This window comes from Amia ocellicauda, chromosome 20 (assembly GCF_036373705.1).
Source record: "Amia ocellicauda isolate fAmiCal2 chromosome 20, fAmiCal2.hap1, whole genome shotgun sequence".
Classification (NCBI taxonomy): domain Eukaryota; kingdom Metazoa; phylum Chordata; class Actinopteri; order Amiiformes; family Amiidae; genus Amia; species Amia ocellicauda.
In genome coordinates, this window is record NC_089869.1 from 7,777,713 (window position 1) to 7,797,758 (window position 20,046).

The 20,046-nt window shown below is 38.7% G+C and overlaps 1 protein-coding gene across 4 annotated transcripts; it reads left to right on the forward strand.

Moving 5' to 3' along the window:
* The first annotated feature begins 1,809 nt into the window (after positions 1-1,809).
* On the forward strand, positions 1,810-13,662 carry LOC136716102 (pleckstrin homology domain-containing family S member 1). Of its 4 annotated transcripts, none has more exons than XR_010805115.1 (15): positions 1,810-1,971; positions 4,659-4,707; positions 5,251-5,345; positions 6,088-6,206; positions 6,570-6,704; positions 7,527-7,605; positions 7,924-8,031; positions 8,685-8,750; positions 9,293-9,388; positions 9,642-9,712; positions 9,961-10,023; positions 10,118-10,228; positions 12,494-12,592; positions 12,888-12,973; positions 13,094-13,662. XR_010805115.1 is itself a non-coding variant. In XM_066693592.1 (15 exons), the coding sequence occupies exons 2-15, from the start codon at positions 4,677-4,679 to the stop codon at positions 13,160-13,162; spliced, it is 1,278 nt and encodes a 425-aa protein (XP_066549689.1). In that variant the 5' UTR covers positions 1,810-1,971; positions 4,659-4,676; the 3' UTR covers positions 13,163-13,662. The 4 variants fall into 4 exon arrangements, 3 of the variants coding, with proteins under 3 accessions (XP_066549689.1, XP_066549690.1, XP_066549691.1); XM_066693592.1 differs by having other exon boundaries at positions 12,838-12,973; XM_066693593.1 differs by having other exon boundaries at positions 12,497-12,592; positions 12,838-12,973.
* Positions 13,663-20,046: the final 6,384 nt, after the last annotated feature.

Genomic DNA, 20,046 nt, shown 5'->3' on the forward strand with positions numbered 1-20,046 from the left:
AGAGGAGTGGGACAAAATCCCTCCTGAGATGTGTGCAAACCTGGTGGCCAACTACAAGAAACGTCTGACCTCTGTGATTGCCAACAAGGGTTTTGCCACCAAGTACTAAGTCGAAGGTGTCAAATACTTATTTCACTCATTAACATGCAAATCAATGTATAACTTTTTTGAAATGCGTTTTTCTGGATTTTGTTGTTGTTATTCTGTCTCTCACTGTTAAAATACACCTACCATTACAATTATAGACTGATCATTTCTTTGTCAGTGGGCAAATGTACAAAATCAGCAGGGGATCAAATACTTTTTTCCCTCACTGTACTTAACGCTCCGTAGTCTAGCTGTCGACTCCAGCGATTAAGTATCCTTTTCCTCTGTCTCCGTCAACGCCAATCACCCAATTAAATGAAAATATAATACAAAACAGACAATATAAACATGAGAAGCAACACTTCATTATAAATAAACAACCAGTGAATCAAACTGCACAAAATACAAAAGGAGAATAATAATACTGAAGAAAACCCAAAATTAGATAATTAACTAATAAGTGCATTAATTAAGTCTGCCACGCCCCTTCCATGACACTTACACTGGGACATGTATGTCTTTGGACCTTGAATTGAAACTGTAAACCTCAGTTTAACATTTCAATGTTGTGTGTTTTTCTTTAAACCTGGGTAACAAATTACATGTTAGTCCCTTTAAATAGGTCAGCAGAAATGTACCAACAACCTGAGGACTATCTTTGGTTGGTTAAGGAAGCTTTGCTTGAATTGTCCTGCCTGTACCAGGAACAAAACAAATCAAAGAATATCCCCTGGAGGATACCAGTATGTATTCTATTCTTAACCAGATATGTGACAAAGGCTGCCAATAATGTCTGTGTTACATTCCACTTTTGTATTTATTAGTCTGATTATAATAGCAAAGCATGTATTTTGATCCTCCCTATTTCCTAATTTCCGTTGTCCATCTTTTCACGCAGCATACCTTCAAATAAAGTACCCCACGGTAAAACTTGAACTTTGAGCAAACTGCTTAACAAGAGTTTATTATGGTCTGACAAATACTAGAAATACTTTATTATTGGGATTATGTTTGCCACAAAAGCAATGTGCTGGCTTTAATGTGTTGCTATTATTGAATGCCAGGAAAAACCATGAGAGGACAGATGTGGCCCGGGCTCTCAGATTTGTGTCAATGAGAATACCAGACTGTAGGGCACAGACTATGACCCCAGATCAGTGGAGAAATATGTCTGCTCACATCAAACATGGTGTGGTTCAGTTTTCTTCAGTCTGTCTGAGTCATGGCTGATTTCAACTTGGGTTGGGTTGGGTTGTTTTCTTCTCCTTCAGCTTCAGTGAAACCTCACAAATCTCAGTTCTGTATCACTTTTATGTACACAGCACTCTCTGTGTCAGCTATTTGATTTATGTCAACTATGCAACATTCTGATGTGTTTTAATGTAAAGCATACCTCAAATACGGTGAAGCCATTAAGTTAAAGAAAATCAACAACAAGAAGATAATTGCTATTTCAAGTCAAATACTCTAGAAAGAAACATATTGTGGTGCACATGAATTTTTCAACATTATAAAGTCCTAGTATTTAAATGAACTGCATACGTAACTATATATAATCAAATCGACTCAACTTTTTTTCTTTGGGTTCTTATCGTATCCTATTATTTTTAATAACTGGAGCTTCAGTAGCTCATACATATTCAGCTAGTGGGTTTGGCTTTACCGACATAAACAAAAGGTTAGAGTTCCCTTTGCCAGGACGTATTGGTTAAGAGGAAACTCCCCAGAGTAGCTAGATGCACTACTGTGAATGGAGAGTTGTTGTGAATGGATTTAAGAGTCAGGGGGAAAGCACAGTTTGAAGGAAATTAGGACTGTGAAGACAGAAGTTGACAGAAGCAGCAGTAATTCCTGTGCTAGCGAAGAAGCTGGATGCTACTGCAGGTACTGTTTACATTTTGTACAATTACAAGGCAGTTTTTAGGACTTTATTTAAATAGTTCCTTTTGTTTGACATTAAAGAGAAAAGGATATTGAAACTATTGCCTGCACTTCGGTCAATTAAATAACCTACATAGTTTACATCAGTTTTGTTTTAAAATTCACTTTATTGGTGCATTGAAGATATCCTGGGAATACTGAAGAAACTAAATGATTTACACACTACCTACATATAACTGGAATGTTTGCTTTGTGACATCAGAGTCAAAGAAATGTCCACACAAACGTCTTTTGAGTTTCATGTGCTTGACAGCCTCACAGTTAAGGTTTGCCAGAAAAGAAGAAAGATCACAATCTCCAAACTGTAGGTATAATCTACAAGCTTTCAATCATTAACCATGTATGAATAATTCCTATTGTTTAATACTTATCTTTGGCTGCTGTTGCAGCTGTACAGTGGTGGTGGTGGAGGTGGGAGCCCTTAACCTGTAAAGCGCTTTGGAAGTCTACATAATGTGCTACAGAAGTGTAATGATTATTATTATTAATATTATTATTAAAATTATTATCATTATTATATACATTCCTGTGCATATAGGTAGATGTGTGTCATTGTAGTTATATGCACATGAAGAGTGCTGTATATAAAAACGATACAGAACTGTTTCATTGAAGCTAAAGGAGAAGAAAACAATGAAACTGTGCTCACATTGACATCAGACAGACTGAAGAAAACTGAATCTCACCGTGTTTGATGTGGGCAGACTCATTTCTCTATTGATCTGGGGTCATAGTCTGTGCCCCACCCCACTGTCTAGTATGCTCATTGATACAAATCCAAAAGACCAGGCCAAACCCACCTTCACTTGTGTTTTCCAGGCATTCAAAAACGGCAACACACAAGAAAGTCTGCATTCAAACCAGAACATTGCTTTTGCGGCAAAAATAATCCCAACTGAAAACTCGAATAGTCTTTCTATTATTTGTCAGATTGAGAATGAGACTATTGTAACTCATGTAAAACAGAGTTCAACTTCTTACTGTGAGAACTTAGTTATTTGAAGGTAAGCAACATAAAAAGCTGTGTTTTGCTGGATTCATGCAGGGACAACAAAAAGGAGGAAGTAAGGAGGTTCAAAGTACCTGCTTAGCTATTATGATCTCGTCATTGGCTCAGATGAATAAATGCACAGGGAATATTCTCTTTCATAGCTTTTCTCCTGGTGCTGGCATGTCAATTCAAAACAAAGCTTCCTTATTAAAAATATATTCCTCAGGTTGCAGACACATTTCTATTTACCTCTTTATTAAAGGGTCTAATGTGTAATATGTTGCCCAGATTTGAAAGAAAAACATGCCACATTGAAATCTTAAACTAAGCTGTACTATCAATTCAATATGAAGCCATGTATGTCCCAGTACAACCAAGCAAGAAGCCTTGTTGACTTATGGGAACCCCAGATATTCATCGAGGCACCCAATTCTTGCAAATTGGTATCAAACAAAAGTGTACTTTTTAAGTTTATTATTTGAATTTCAGTAGATCTCACTATTATATAGGTAATAAGAATAATAATAATACATTTGTAAGTAGCACTTTATATCTCAAAGTAGTAGCTGGCAGAAGGAGACCTGCAGTATCCTCAGTGCTGGTATAATAAAGTTTTTTGTTTGTTTTTTCAACAGTATTCTACTTGAAATAACAGTGTGATTTTTGCAGTTGTTTTTCTTTAAACGCCTTCAGCGTATTTTAGGTGAAGATGGAAGGGCCACAGGTGCTTTAGGTTTTACATCACCATGTTGTACGGTTGACATAAATCAAATGGCACGTTGCCATGTCTCGGCTACCAATGCCGACGCGAAGAGAGGAATGACTTATTTATTTCAATTACAGAGGGAATTTTAAAGAGAAAAACAAACAAACAGCAGGCTAAATTTAGACATCTTGAATTGCAGAGCAGAGGAAGGCCTCGGGGTTATGAACACTGCTTTGTTGAACTGTGTCTTTACATTGCGCTGATCCAAGTGTCTGATATTCTAGTCATGTTGGGTGTTACACTGGAGCAAGGATGACCCCGTGCACAGGCACTAATTGTGTCTGTGTCTAGTGTCAGGCCACTGAAGTGACTAATCCGATGGATCATTTCCCTGATAGAGGCTACAGGTCAGGACTTGGGTATAAGTGCAAGACCCTAAGGTCAAAGAGTAAGAAATAAGAATTCAAAATGTGTGTTCAGTTAATGTTATTATGTAAATATGTTATGTTTGTTAAAAGTATGAGAACTATATATCATTTAAAATAATGTTGTTTTTTTTGGGGGGGGATAAGTTATTTCAAAGTATTGTGTGTCAAGGTTGTTAGCGGTGACACTGTGTGGATCTTAACTATTACCTTCCAGGTTTGTGAAACAGATGCCCTCCTAAGAGTTTTGGCTCTGGAAGCAAAAGCTTTTTCATCTTTTTAATGAATTGCATATATGTTTTGTTCTCCCTGCCCTAGAAGGTCTTTCTATTATTAACTCACAGGCATTCATATTTTGTATTTATGTCTTCACACTTTTGTTCTTCTTGGCTTTTCTTACTTCATTTCAATAAATAAAACCCCCTTCAATTCTATGACTTAACCCAATATGTCAGAATTTATTATTAAGTCAGAGGAAAACAAAAATGTTATTCTTTCTTTTGTATAGGGCGAGTGAGACTTCACAATGCTAAGCAGGATCAATCAAAAAAGTTCAGGTATGTCATTGCCCTATTTTGTTTTACACAGTCTAAAAGTAATGGTTGAAAATGTAGTTCTGGACCTAAATAAAATTGGAAGATAAAAAAAAAAAACACAGTAATATGAGCACTTCAGAAATGCTCCTACAATTAAAATATGCATGTTTTCCTCTTTCTTCTTTCTGTACAATGATTAATTACAGTAATTAATACTAATACGCTTTTATATTTAAGGCAATCTTTTATTTATCTTTTTTGCTACAAAGGAAGGTTTTTAACAATTTATTATTTATGAAAAAGGAAATCCTCAGTAGTAAACAAAACAGCCTAAATAACATTATACCAATTTCTGAGAAAGATGCTTTATTTTATGCTGTACCTCTGCTTTGAAGATAAGAAGGAATAATACTTTTCTCAGAAAACATTTTAGAAAAGTGACTGTACTGTAATTTGCTCTGTTTTCTTAATTTGTTGCATGTCTTCATAAACCTGTTTTGAATATTAATTTGTGTCCCTGTACTTGCTTGTTTTTTTTGTTGGTGTGTTGTTTTCCTTCCAAAGGTTCAAATACAGTTTTCTATGTGGTGCCTAGTAAGGAGAAGCAGACGTCTGGGTATTTGTTAAAATCCCCACCATTGAGTCGTTTTAGATCCTACGTAAGTGTCTGGTGAGAAGATATGATTAACAAAGGTATTCTGGGTACACCTTATGTATGCACACATTTATGACATGCCAAATGATCATTTTGAGATATCTTTAAATATTTTTAGATATCTGCAAATTACTTCCTGTTTATTTAGAGGTATGTCTAAATCATTTCAAGATATCTTCAAATCACATCCTGTATGTAGCCCAATATTATCACTGCCTGGTTAATTCATTTCTATGAAACTGAATGAGGAACAGAAAGTGATCATCTCAGCCAAAATACAGGAAGTCATTTGAAGATATCTTAAAATGATTTGCAGATATCTCAAAATCATTTAAAGATATCTTCAAATAATTTCTCTTTGCAAATAATTGTCCTCAGTGTTACTTGATTTTGGTTAGGACTAATACTCATATTCTCATATTCTATTTGACTTTCTGACTAGTGTTACAGACTAAATACATTTGTAACTGCTGGACATCACTTTGCCAAATCAGATTTGATAAAAATAAAAACTGAAAAAGTCACGCTTTTACTCATAGAAATATAAATATTGGTGGATTATCCATGCAGTTTATCCATGTGGTGCTTCAAGGATGGTGCTATATAATTTAAAGAAGTGGCCCTTTTAAAGTCTTCATATTTTTTTTTGTTTGATGAGCAAAGACTTCCAACTAAGAATAAGTGTTTCATTCCATTACAGTAATTATTTCCATTTGATCTTTCTTTGTATCTTCATCTCTGTATAGAAATCATGGAAAAGGCGATACTTCGAGCTCTCCCAAATGAGTGAGAATGGCCATGTGCTGAAGTACTACAAGAGCAAGGAGGAAAGAGACAAAATATCTGGGGAAATAGACATATCTCAGTAAGCAATCTTCTTTACATTCTGAATAGTGATCTAGGATTATTTGAATATTAATATTGTCCCACAAAGGAGTATTATCATCATTCTTGGTCCACTCACTAAAGTTCATATTCCAGAGAGCCCCAGACTATATAATATGATCATCTGACAGATTTAAAGTAACATGAAGATAATTATGAAACAGGAGACCGGAGCATTGTTATGATGTTATGATGAACATTTAAAAATAGACTGGATAGGATCCTTGGATCACTTAGATATAAATGGACACCAAACGAGCACGATGGGTCGAATGGCCTCCTCTCGATTGTAAACTTTCTTATGTTCTTATGTTCTTATGTGAGTTTGATGGCTGTTTTACAGAATCACTTTGATATACCTGAGCCCTGTCAACCATGGGAAATGGAATTGGATTCAGAAGACGTTCAGGTGTTCGTCTGACATGGTGCTGTTCGCCCGAGTATCAGATAGAGATTATTTTTTCATCGGAGAAAGCAAGTAAGCTGTCTCTCTTCTGTGCTGCAGAGGTCAAAACCTTGCTTTGGAAAAACTGAGTCCGTGGTAGTCACTGGCTAAAGGGCTTTTAAAACAAATATGGACCACTCGAAGTCAAAAAACAGTTCCATTATGAAATTGAGGACTTGGAAAGAAAAGCAGAAGGTCCTGTCTGGCTGTGCACTGCAGTTGCTCATAAATAAATGTATTCCGTTGGTTGTGCTCATATTTTGTGTCAAACTGAATAGCTGCTCCATGAAATTAAAATATAGCAGTCTGTTGTTACATAAAAACATAAAAACTGTTGTTACATAATACCATCACACTTGCACTAAACATTCCTCAAGAATAACCAGGAAAAAGCTACATACATGGGTAGGGTCTATTTACATAAGTATAAGTTACTTACTCTCTGCCTGATACGATAATATGCTGAAGTGTCCAATTTTAATACTGTTGTAAGAGGCTGGCAACTTTTGAAAGTAGTAATTAAGATTTATTTTGGTATTGTACTCAAGAAAGAATGATATTTTAATTGTGCAGAAAAAGGGAAACATGTCCTTCCTGTGTTTGTGCTCTTCTGAGGAGTGATGTATTACTTCTTTCCATGCACTTAATTATGCGTGTTATTTAATCTATTTAGGCACCTTCTTCTTCCTGGATTTTACTTTGAATCCAGTACAATGGCACTGTACTGAGGCAGGCTTTAATTAAGTGTTCTGAGGCTTTGAAAGAACATCTTAAAACAGAACAGACAAAAAGGAAAAAGAGAAAGAAAGGTGTCTCAGCTGTATTGAATACGTTTCCACCGTTCTTTTGTTTTAGGGAGGATGTGGACCGCTGGTACAATGCCATATTCAATGTCCTGAAGTCTAAGTCAGAACAGGAACATTGGAGCCCCGAGGTACGAAGCTTTCACTTAAGAAAAAACATTGAAATTCATGTTGTCCTTTCCATTCTGTGCCAAAGCAAAACCCTGATGTCTAAAGTTGTCAGACCCAAGAGAGAATGTTAAATTGCACTCTGTTCACCCCAGTTTTCAAAACGGTTACGGGTTCTTCCAGTAAAAATGCACCAATTGTATCATTGTCTAAGGACACGTGGGCATGTGATATTGCTGGGGAAGATGTGTCTGGTCTGTCTGTGTTGGAGGTCTTTACCGCTGACATCAGTACTCCTGTTCTATCTTTGCCTCACTCTTCCACATATGTGCTCTTCATAGAAACTGGAGAAACTAACAGAGAGAACGAATTGGCCCTCCAGAGGAAGCTTCGGTGATGAGGACTCACTTGAAGATCCAGACGGGGCATTCGTCCCCTTTCACCCAACAGTACGTCATATTTATGGTTTCATTTATTCCACTTTTCATTTGATCGCATTTTCCATTTTCTTCCAATGTCGTGTCTCTGAATGTCAGTGCCAATTTACTTGCTGGCCACATGCAGCATTCACAAGCATGTCTTTCCACTCCAGTCCTATTTTAAACCATTAGCTGTGTGTTTATTTTTATTTCATTAGTTTGTCACAGGGTGGTTGGTAGTGGTGGGGTTGTGTCTTGACTATTAGGTGATTTCATTAAGCAAATAGTATCCCTGCTCTGGGAGCAAAGCAATACTCAGTTACAATATATTTCTTAAGTCATGAATCAAAAATAATTGCTTCTCTTCGCAAGTCTAATTATAATAAATTGAGAAACTCTTTGGGCTATTATGGGTTCTAAGGCTGGTACACTGTTTGGAAATTAAACAAAATATATTTAAATGAAGTCACATACTGTATTATTAATCATTTCACTCAAGTTAATTTAAATCATTACGAAATGATGATACAAAAAAATGAAAAGACTGAAATAATAATAATAGATAGAAAGATAGATAAATATATATATATATATATATATATATATATATATATATATATATATATAAACTAAGCATGGAAATCTGCAGTACACTGTATGAAATCTCTCTCTTCACACAATAGCAATCCAAAGCAAGATCCATTTCTGAGCCGATCATGAGAAGAACCTACATTTCCGAACACTATGAGGTGAGCCATTTAGGATGTATACCAAAAACATTCATAACAGAATTCTGGTTTTTATGCAATCTTAAAAGAGCTACCAACAAACTAAGGTAAAGCAAAAAGCAAGGACCTATTACAAGTGCAGCCTTAGTGCAACCTCTCAATCAGAGGTTTGTGAAAGCGGCCAGAGACCTTTATGTTGGACAAACCTACATTCATATATTTCCGTTACACTGAATATTTACAGAATATCAATAAAGAATCCATAATGAAGTAGCTGACAGCTTATTAATGGCTTTTACTTAACACCAAAGATGTATTCTCCACATATAGAAGCTATTTATAACTTATAAATGCCTTGTAAATACCTTGGATGTTCAACATTTCTAAACTGCCACCGCCTGCTAATGAACCACCAGTTCACTTGCAGCAATGTTGTGAGGCATTAACCGAGGTTATCAGTGTAAAAATGATTGATCCATGTTGTTTTCTCTCCATAACTACCATCTTCTTTTTTGGATTTGTCAATTCCTTCAACCTACATGTTGTATTTTTTCTATTCCCAGTGTCCTGTTTGCATATTGGAAAAAAACATAGAGGACAAATGCCCTAAGTCTGAGCCAGTTTCCATAGAGTCCCATTACGATGTGCCCAGAAACTTGGTAAAAAGATGCTGATTGTTTTACTTAATTTTTTTCATGCCTTGATCTCTGTAGCTAAAAATAAAGCTCATATCAGTCTTGGCAGATTTGACAACAAACCATCTCAAAGAACAGGAAACGCAACAGATGCGCAGTAAAACAGATGATGTCAGATGTATCATATTTATAATTAGAGCAAAAGGGGATATTGAGGTGCGCATGAGAAAATAACACGTATTCCTGCAAATGTAATCACTTTTTTGTTTTGTTTTAGAAAAGTGAGGCTAAAGATATTGAGACCAGAGAAGACAATGTGTCTAGCTTGTATATGGAAATGGACTCAGTGTAAGTGATGATTATTATTACTATTATTAGTAGCAGTAGCAGCAGTCATAGTTCAAGAAGAAAAATAACCATACATTTCAAGCTAAAGCAATACCAGGCAACCTGTAGAATCTAAGCTGTCAAATAATACATAATACATTCTGTACTAAGACTATTCTGTATTTAATGTCTCCTACCAGTAACTTAATTTAGACACAACTGCAAAGCACACTCATACAGATACATTATTTTATTTTATTTTTTAACAGTTTTGAAGCAGCAAAGCAAATTCAGATGAATCTCAGTATTGCTCCTAGCTCTTCTTGCCCAGTGTAAGTATTCCTGGTGTTTCTGTTGTGCAAATGTATAACATGATCTCAATATCATTAAACAGATAAAACGTTTTGATTTTTGTTTTTTGTACAGGGACAAAGAGGAATCAAATGACAATCTTTCAACTAAGGTTACCTCGGCATGTCAGGAACTTGAATCCCATAGTAATTCAATAAATGGGGACCAGCAACTTCAGACTGAAAGGTAATGGACAAGATACTTTTGGCCATTGTGGGTTTTGTCAGTTACAGAATAAAAACAAACAGCTTAATAACCAATGTTAAGATTCTCACTTGCATTTCAGACATGTCAGTGGTGACCTTTATGCACCATTGTTCACCTACAATGGTTCAATCCCTGGGTTACTTTAATTGCCATAAATACTAACAATACCTACTACTGAATGGTAACTAACAGCCAACTCATTAAACAGAGCAGATATTATTGTGCACTCCCAGTGGTCAGCCGAGGAACTGCACCACATTCAAGGGAAAATTAAACTTTAACATTTCTGTACTACTACTACTACTACTACTACTACTACTACTACTACTACTATTAATAGTAATATGATGATAATAATGTTTGTTAAATTGGCCTATGCTTTAAAATAAAGTAATTTTCAATAATTCATACAAATTAATAAAATGCAATGGGATATATTATTTTATTAACTTCCTAATGTAAAGCTAATGTGATACCTTAAACTGAAGCAAAAGTAATTATATCATTATATGTAGCAAATTAGGTATAGGATAACACAGAGGCACTGGGGAATCCCTGAAAACACACTGAAAATCAAGTTGGATATTTGCAATGGGCCACATCGTTTCACAAGGCCCCTGCTTGTTTAATATAGTTTTTGAACTGAAATGCTCTTGGGAACTGGCACGCTCATCCGGTCTGACAACACAACAGTAGCCGTGCCACACATCAAAGGCCTGCAGTCGCCGATGTTACCTCGGCTGACCTCAATCTACCTGAGGGTGAAGGTGCCACTCCAACACCAGGGGAGTGGAGAGGAGATATGCTGCCATGTTCACCCCTCCCGTAAGGTGAACTGTTCTGAATCAGTTCACCTTACGGGAGGGGTGAACATGGCAGCATATCTCCTCTCCACTCCCCTGGTGTTGGAGTGGCACCTTCACTCTCAGGTAGTTGAGCACATTTGGGTTTGCTTCCTCGGGGCAGGATCTCTTTCCTCATGAGAATCTGAACACTGCCCACTGTGGTTCTCCATTTGGAGAAGCTTACAGCCCATTGGGAGTTGATGTGCTGTTAGTGGCTCCTCGTGGCCCTCTGAGTTTCTTGGCTCTGATTCACCTGCTCATCAGGGGGCCGTGGCAAATTCCACTTAGGGGAGACATGCTGTCACATACCCAGGGTGAGCTATAGCACCCCAACCCAGGCCTCCTGAGCTCTGAGTTTGGCCCCTGAGATTGTCAGCCCTGGGGCTGTCCCCCACAGTAGTTCTGTAGAGTGTGAGAGGGTTCTCTACAAGGCTGCAATACTTTAGCTGCTTTCTCCTTTCTTGAAAGGCGTGTGTCAACCCCCTATTGCAATCGGTCTGCCTTTCCTTTGCTGGAGGTTCTTTCCAAGGCCCCCTTTGAGACACTTTACTAGAGTTGAAGTTTGTCTTTTTGAAAATGGATTTTCAGCTGACCATTGTGTCAGCTAAGCTTGTGAGTGAGTTGCATGCACTGTCTATGCAGTGTTCCTCCATGCGTTCACCAGCAACGGCTCTAGGGCTTCCCTGTGTCCAAATCCTGCCTTCCTGCGTAGTCATCTCCTCATTCCATATCAACAGGCTGGTGGAGCTGATTGCTTTCATCTTCTTCCCTTCTGTTCAACTCAGTTAATTTCAACATACAGGTACCTATCGGTAGCTATATCCCATACACTCTTTTGGGAGCTATTTTCTTTTTCAGCTAACCAGTGTACCTGGTTATATTAACCCATTAGAATCAAGTTAGAAACATTACTAATGGTGGGATGACAGTTTGTAAATAAAACACATTCTACAGGTCTAGCAAATGCATTCCATTCCAGCTCAGGTACCAGAACCTAATCTGCCAAGTATTTGGATGGGAGTTCTCTAAAAACATCAGGTTGTGACTCTAGGGGTGCGAAAGTCAGTGCCCTAATACATTGACAAGAGCTGTGCTATTAAAGATACATGGGATCCCAATTCCCATTACCCAGTTGTATCCTTGTTACAAATGTCCCTTTCCTTAACATTAAGTAAAGTCTGTTTCCTGGTTCCTTTCCTGTGGTTTAGCTGTTTGGAGTGAGAACACCTAGGCTTCTTCCACAGTTGAGGAGGCAGTGCTTTGTTTTTAGGTTGAAATAATATACATTTAAATAATAAACGTTCTTCTCTAAAACTAGACTAGCTGCAAACTGTAGTCTTGCTCTTGCTGGTTATCTGGGTAAAACACTTAAGAACGCTATGGTGACCGTGTTTTTCAGAAGCTTTGAGGAAATAACTCTGGTGGAGAAGGACGTGTATGTAACCCAAAATGATCTGAAGAATTACCTCACACTCACTGAAGTAGATGGAATACCGTGGTATGTATTTTCCCAGAGGACACAGTTGAAGAGACTCAAAAATGTATAACAGCCACAACTGCAACCATGAGCAATGGCTCCTTGGTTAGCATCTTCTCACAGTCATGAAATCTCTTGCAAGAAATACATCAATATTGTTGTGTGATATAGTCACATCTCAGTATCATACAGATTAGTATGTAGTTAGAACCCAGCAGCAATTTTCCCAGACTTTTGCTCACATGACACCCCATGGTCTCCCCTAGCATTGCCAACTGGCCTGGCCTGCCAATTACTGAGTGTCTGTTTCACAAAGGAGACCAGATCCTCGCAGTTAACGATCTTCAGACACAGAGTGTGGAAGAGGTGCAGTTGTACCTGAGCAAACTGATGAAGGCCGAGGTAAGACTTCAGCTGTTGATATTTGGCCATGGAGAATCAAACACAGCATTTATGGTCAAACGATTCCAGATACTCTAGACTATAATATATACATACCCTCTTCTTCTGTGTTCTTTTCAGGTTAAAATAACAATTCGGAGGGAACCAGGGTCACAGGCTTTCCATTCTGAGGCATGCCCCTGTGACTGAGAAGTGGAGTTAACTTTGTGAGACAGTTTAACCCTTAGAAATGCAGCATGACATACAGGGGCCTACTAAATTGGGATTGTATATTTGGATCAAGCCTGTTGTGACATCATACTCTGTTCTAAAGAAGGAAGTGAATAAGATCTATTATTCTATTCACAAGAAGGGGAACTACTTAACTTCTGAAAACAATAACAAATCTTCAAGACGTAATTGAATGGTATATTGCTTTTTTAGGTAAATTAAGGATTCAATTAAGCAATTAAGACCTTGGTTGGAACAAAAACCAGCAGGGCAGGGGATACTCCAGGACCAGTTTGAAAACCCCTGGTTTAACTTAATCACTCAATAACATTGTTCAAATAAAGGGAGTACGCAATTTTAACTACAGCTGTAACTCGACCACACCAAGCATTGTCTGTACTTTTGAATGTATATATGTAAATATTGTATAAGTTGTACCTCCAAATGATTAAATAACTTCAAATAAAAATCCTTACAAAGTCATGTATTATGGCCAACAATTTTTCTTAATTTGTGAAACATTATTGTGGACCTTCACGGTTACAGTTACAAGTTGTCAAATCCTATAGCTAAGACTGCTTAAGCATTGTTTCAGGGGGTAGATATATGCTTGATGTCACTATTTCATAACAGATGAATAGATCCTCTTCTCAATGCCTTTGTGTGGAGTATCCTTCAAACAGGTGATCCTAGTTAATTGAGGTAGTTTCAACCAATTAGAATCACAAAGCCACAATAGCAATCAGCTGCATTTGCTCCAGAATTGATTACAATTCTGAAAAACAATAGCAGTTAGAGAAAGCCAAGAATGAGCAAGTGTATCTCAAATTTATACATCAAACTAAGAAGGGGATATTTTCTGGGTATGTAGATCAGTTAAGCAAGCTTTCTAGTACTCATTTGAATGGCCCATCGTTTCCACAGAAACAATATTCTGGGCTGTTGCTCTTCTCATGAACAATCATTGGTTTAGTAGAGCCCTGAAAACAGTGGTGAGCGTCCAGCCAAGATAAGGATCAACACACCCTTGTTTACTGGAGGACTTGTTAGATAATAATCATTATAAATATAATCTACTGCAGTTAATTTTTTTCTAATTTGTTTCCTGCAGTACATGTTTTAATCCAAATGGTGGCAGACTATCATAACAAACACGTACAAAACGACTGAGTTATGATTCATCCAAATGTGGAAGTGAGTTTTGATTTTGCTTTTGTTTCCTTTAATAAGCAAGAAACATGTTGTTTCCCTCACATCCAGTTTCATTTGTTTCCATTCCCTTATCTCCCAACAACAGATTTGAGCCGTTTTAAAAAAGCACGCAGTTGGTATTTTCAGGAATCCGACCAGGTGTTACTCTACTTTTTTTCTGTTTTCTATGTGGCTATGAAAGCATTGCCTGAGGGTTACACGGTATAGCGTGTGATAATTAATGTGCTGTTTGATGAAATCATACAGCACTCAAGAGACTTTTGTGTGCACAACATAGTCCTGTAATCCTGCAGTACACTCTCTAAATCAGTAGTGAGCAATCTTGATTCTGTTCTTTCCATCTCAATGTCCAATTAGTTAATTGAATCATTTATTGACTACACTGAGTCAATTCAACAGTTTCCAGCAGGAGAGAATGCAGAGCAACCTAAAAATAAACTTGCAGGATTCTAGATTTCGACCGTTAATAGACGAGCGTGGTTAACTGACTTCACAGGAAAACCCTTCTCTAAGACTAGTTGGGTTTTTCGAAAACATGTCAGAAATTACCATGAGTTTCACGCCAGGCAAGGTTTCGCAGACAAATCTCTCTGCACGCTGTCAGCGGGTCCAAAAATACCACCAGCAGCACGTCTCATTTATCTCAATTAACCCTGGCAGCTTTATTCAGGGCTTGTCAACAACAGCGCTCTCCATTGGTTTCCGAGGAAAGATGCTCTGATGCACCCTGTTTGCGGTACAGTGTGATTCTCTTGGTGCGGTTGGGGGCCGCCATTTATTTGGGGGGGGGAATGAAAACAAACTCTTTTAGACCTATGGTAATATGTTCTATCAGTGTGGGTTTTGCATAGATCACAGCATAATGTTCAGACAAAATACAATTCAAAATGGGAATGGTTTTCATTTGAAGATAATAACAAATAAACATTTTACATGACTAATACTAACAGGGACTGGCAAAAGAGACTTGATTGGAAGGTCCAGTTGTGGTTCATCTGGGAGAAGGTGGAAGAAATACACCTCTGAAGAATCAAGTAACATACAGTTAATGCAATTACATGAGGAGTTGAAGATTGCTTGCTACTACTTTGCAGATATTTAATAATCCTTCCAGCCTCTTATAAAGTGATAGCAGTGACAATTTCGTGCCACAGCCTTTGATAAATTTCCATCGTCTTGTGGGGCATGGTTTGGAGAATTTTAATTAGAACAGCGTGACTGGTGGAGGATAACGCTTTTTAGTAATTGAAATGATTTATAATGGATTATCACTGAGAATAGAATCATAAAAGGGGACCCAAGTGAGTGAAAGAGCAACGTTTCTGAAAATGAAGGTTAATGGTGGTGGAGGCTGATGTCTTGGCTGTAGTTTTCGGATTTCAACATCCAATTAATAGTTTCCCAGTCTTTAAGTGTTCCCCAAAATAGTAATATGCTCTATTAAAAGAGTGTGCCATTAATATCCCTCTCACATCCTCTGTCTCACATTTTCATCCAATTCCATGGCCCATAAAGGTCAAGACTTCAGTGATGGGATTTCTCATAAAAGCCGCTGCTAGTTGGGGTCAGTGCAACTATCTCTGCAGAAAAACAATGAGCCAAAAATGGCCTGCCAGCACGATCTGGACTTTGATTACTGCACAGGCATTGCGGTCTTGGGTTATTTCTCTCTCTCTCTTTCTCTCCTTTTTGTTTTTGTTAAATCATTTAAAGTAACGAAAACAATTAGATAAAAGTAGAAATTCTGCATGTTTTCACAACTGAACTGGTTTTAGTGCAATTGGGGAGGCAAATGTAACTATCAAATGCAAAGATTTACAGGTTAAGGTTTTGATCCACTGAGCATTGATGTGATTGTATTAATTGCCGTTACATTATATGCTGTTTTATTGATATGTATCATCATCAGCTCTCATTATTAGTAGCTCTATAACAACATTGGCTAGGTAAACACTTAATCAAAGCCCTAAAGCAAATCCTATTGTTCTCTCGACTCTGTCTCCTTGGTAACTCTCACCGACTACTCTAAGACCCCTAACATTGAAATGCTGCATTCAAAGAGGCATGCAGGAGTTTGTCATCAAATCGAAAAGCGTAGCCAACTTCAGATTTTGAAAAGGAGCTATTATTACGCTTCTTGTAGAGATCAAGCTTAGAGCAGAACCCTATCTGTCCCGATCAAAGTGGTCGAGATGGTACGTCAACCGGGCGCAATCAAGAGCGTTAACTGAGGACAGCTGCTTTCTGGGTCATGGCCTGCTGCTGAGCGAAGGAAATTAAGGGATTATCTGGCTCCCCTACTGCCCCACACACCCATCCCGATCACTGCAGTTCATTGTCATAGATCGTCCAAGGTTTCAGCAATTGACAACCTCCTGTATAGTCCCAAAGTGGAACAATAATTGGTGCTGTTCCCAGAAGAGCAACAGTTACCTGGTCACTTCACGGCTCTGTGCGTGTCATTCAGGGATAAAATGGAAATATAAACTTATGCAGTTCATCAAATCTGACCAATAAATAAAATAAATGTAAACTTGTGAGGCAAAGGGTATTTACAGTTACATTTATATTGAGTAATAACACATTATTATTTATTTCTTTGCAGACGCCCTTGTCCAGGTGCAATAATACAGTATAATACAATAATACAGTGCTGTTCAGGCATAATACATTTTACAAATTTAGAATTTAAGTATATAGGAGATATAGTAAGCAATAAGGTCTTACATCCTAGATTGTATAAGCTGATAAGCACAGACAAGTTATTAAGTCAAAGTTAATAAGTAAGGGAGAGGGAGCATAAGGGAAATCAAAATAAACCATACAAGATGTATGGAGAGACGACGGTCTGAATGTAGCTTGGTGTAGTGGGGTCGAGACAGCGGTAGGTGAGGGTCAGTGTCTTGAACTGAATGCGTGCCGGTATCGGGAGCCTGTGGAGGGAGCGGAGCAGTGGAGTAGCGTGTGTGAATCGTGGCAGAGAGACACCAGACGAGCCGCAGAGTTCTGGATGAGCTGGAGCGGCGGGTAGTAGTTGCAGGCAGGCCGGCCAGGAGGGAGTTGCAGTATCCAGGTGGAAGAGGACCAGTGACTGGACGAGCAGCTGAGTCGAGTAGTCGGTGAGGAAGGATCAGATTCGGCGAATGTTGCTCAGGAAGAATCTGCAGGTGCGTGTCAGCGTGGTGATGTGCTGGGTGTAGGAGAGTGCAGGATCAAGGGTGACTCCTAGGTTCTTACCGGCAGAAGAGGGAGAGTGTTGTAGTTTCCAAGGGGATTGAGATGGAGAGATCAGCAGAAGGTGAGGAAGAGGGGGGAAACGAGGAGATCCGATTTGAAGAGGTTGAGCTTGAGGCGGTGCGAGTGCATCCAGGTGGAGATAGCAGACAAACAGGAAGAGATGCGAGGGGATTAGAGGGTCAGAGGAGGGGAAAGACAGGAAGATCTATGCATCATCAGCGTAGAAGTGATAAGAGAAACCATGGGATGCGATGAGGGGGCCCAGAGAGCAAGTGTAGAAAGAGAACAGGAGGGGGCCCAGGACGGAGCCTTGGGGTACGCCTGTAAGGGGGGTTGGGGGGTGGATGAGGAGCCTCGCCATGTCATTTGATAGGTCCAGTCGCTGAGGTAGGAGGAGAACCAGGTGAGTGCAGTCACAGATATTCCAAGGTCACTAAACACTAAAAACAATATTTAAAGTAGTTTAACAGCTTGCCGTATTTCTTGATGGACACTATATACACCTAAATATACCTGTGTATCAACAAGCAGTGAAATGTTAAGCCACTGAGATTTTAGATTTATGTATTTTTCATTTGTCTGGAATGGGCAGAAGCTGTGAAACAGATGGTCAGTAAAAACAAAATGCGATGCCAAAACTATTGGGAACCTTAACGATACTAGAATAGAAATACACTTAAACCTGGCTGTGACAGACTTCAAGTACTTGCATGTGTTTCTATGCAGCACTGGAAACTCATGCATTCGTTATGTAATGCTCACCTCCCCCTACTGAAGTATGTATGTTGATTAGTTTGACAAGCATCCACCACAGATATGAAACTACGGTTAATTTATGTTATCAGAAATGCATGCAAGATTAAATAAAGTATTTTCAGACATATTCTACCACACAAACAGTTGTTGTGATCATTGGAAGTTGAGTTGCCTTGTATGGAATGTGCCTTTTATTTTTTAATAGAACTTGAATCTTAAGAACTTGCAGTTGCACACGTACGATAGGCAGGACATATGAAAGTGCTTGAAGAAAAACATCAGGTTTCAATAAAAAACAATTTAAAGGTATTCAAAACTGGAAGGTGAGCCAGTTTTGCCTAAAGCTCTTCAGATTTATCAGGGAGAACCATCTTGTAATTTGTCTCTTGAAGTATAGGAATAAAGGCAAACAGAAAATTACTTGAAGGTAGAGAATGAACTCAAAACCATTTTGAGATAGAAAAAAACAACTTACAATTACTATAAACAATTTGGTCTTGCTTGACTTTGTCCCCTTCAGCAAGTCTCATGTTGATTCATTTTCATGCATCTGATGGCCATTTTGGCTTTATCAAATCTCAAATAACATGAAAGCACAGTGGAAGCTCCCTACTGTTAAAACACATCCTCATTACCAGCAGTTATAGTTTTGAAATTGTATTAGAAAACGAATCCCAACTGATTGAATGGGACATATTCTCCTATGAATTCAATCTCCAGTGTGTCTTCCTGTGCTTGCCAAAATATAGTCTATCAGAGGGAACAGGACAAGGCCAGTACAGTTTTGGTTAAATTCAACGAATAACAAAGTTGGGAGAATTCAAATCAAGAGAAAGATGTAAAACAAAGAACAAAAGTATAAAAACATGACTTATACACCAATCAGCCATAATATTATGACCACTGTCAGTGGGTGGGATATATTAGGCAGCAAGTGAACATTTTGTCCTCAAAAATGTCCTCGCTCAGGATCTGAGCGACTTTGACAAGGGCCAAATTGTAATGGCTAGATGACTGGGTCAGAGCATCTCCAAACTGCAGCTCTTGTGGGCTGTTCCCGGTCTGCAGTGGTCAGTACCTATCAAAAGTGGTCCAAGGAAGGAAAAGCAGTGAACCGGCCAAGGGTGGCCAAGGCTCATTGATGCACGTGGGGAGCGAAGGCTGGCCCGTGTGGTCTGATCCAACAGAGGAGCTACTGTAGCTCAAACTGCTGAAGAAGTTCATGCTGGTTCTGATAGAAAGGTGTCAGAACACACAGTGCATCGCAGTTTGTTGCGTATGGGGCTGCGTAGCCGCAGACCAGTCAGGGTGCCCATGCTGACCCGTCTACTGCCAAAAGCGCCTACAATGGGCACGTGAGCATCAGAACTGGACCACGGAGCAATGGAAGAAGGTGGCCTGGTCTGATGAGTCACGAGTTCAAGGTGTTGATTTGGCCACCAAATTCCCCAGATCTCAATCCAATCGAGCATCTGTGGGATGTGCTGGACAAACAAGTCCGATCCATGGAGGCCCCGCCTCGCAACTTACAGGACTTAAAGGATCTGCTGCTAACGTCTTGGTGCCAGATACCACAGCACACCTTCAGAGGTCTAGTGGAGTCCATGCCTCGACAGGTCAGGGCTGTTTTGGCGGCAAAAGGGGGACCTACACAATAT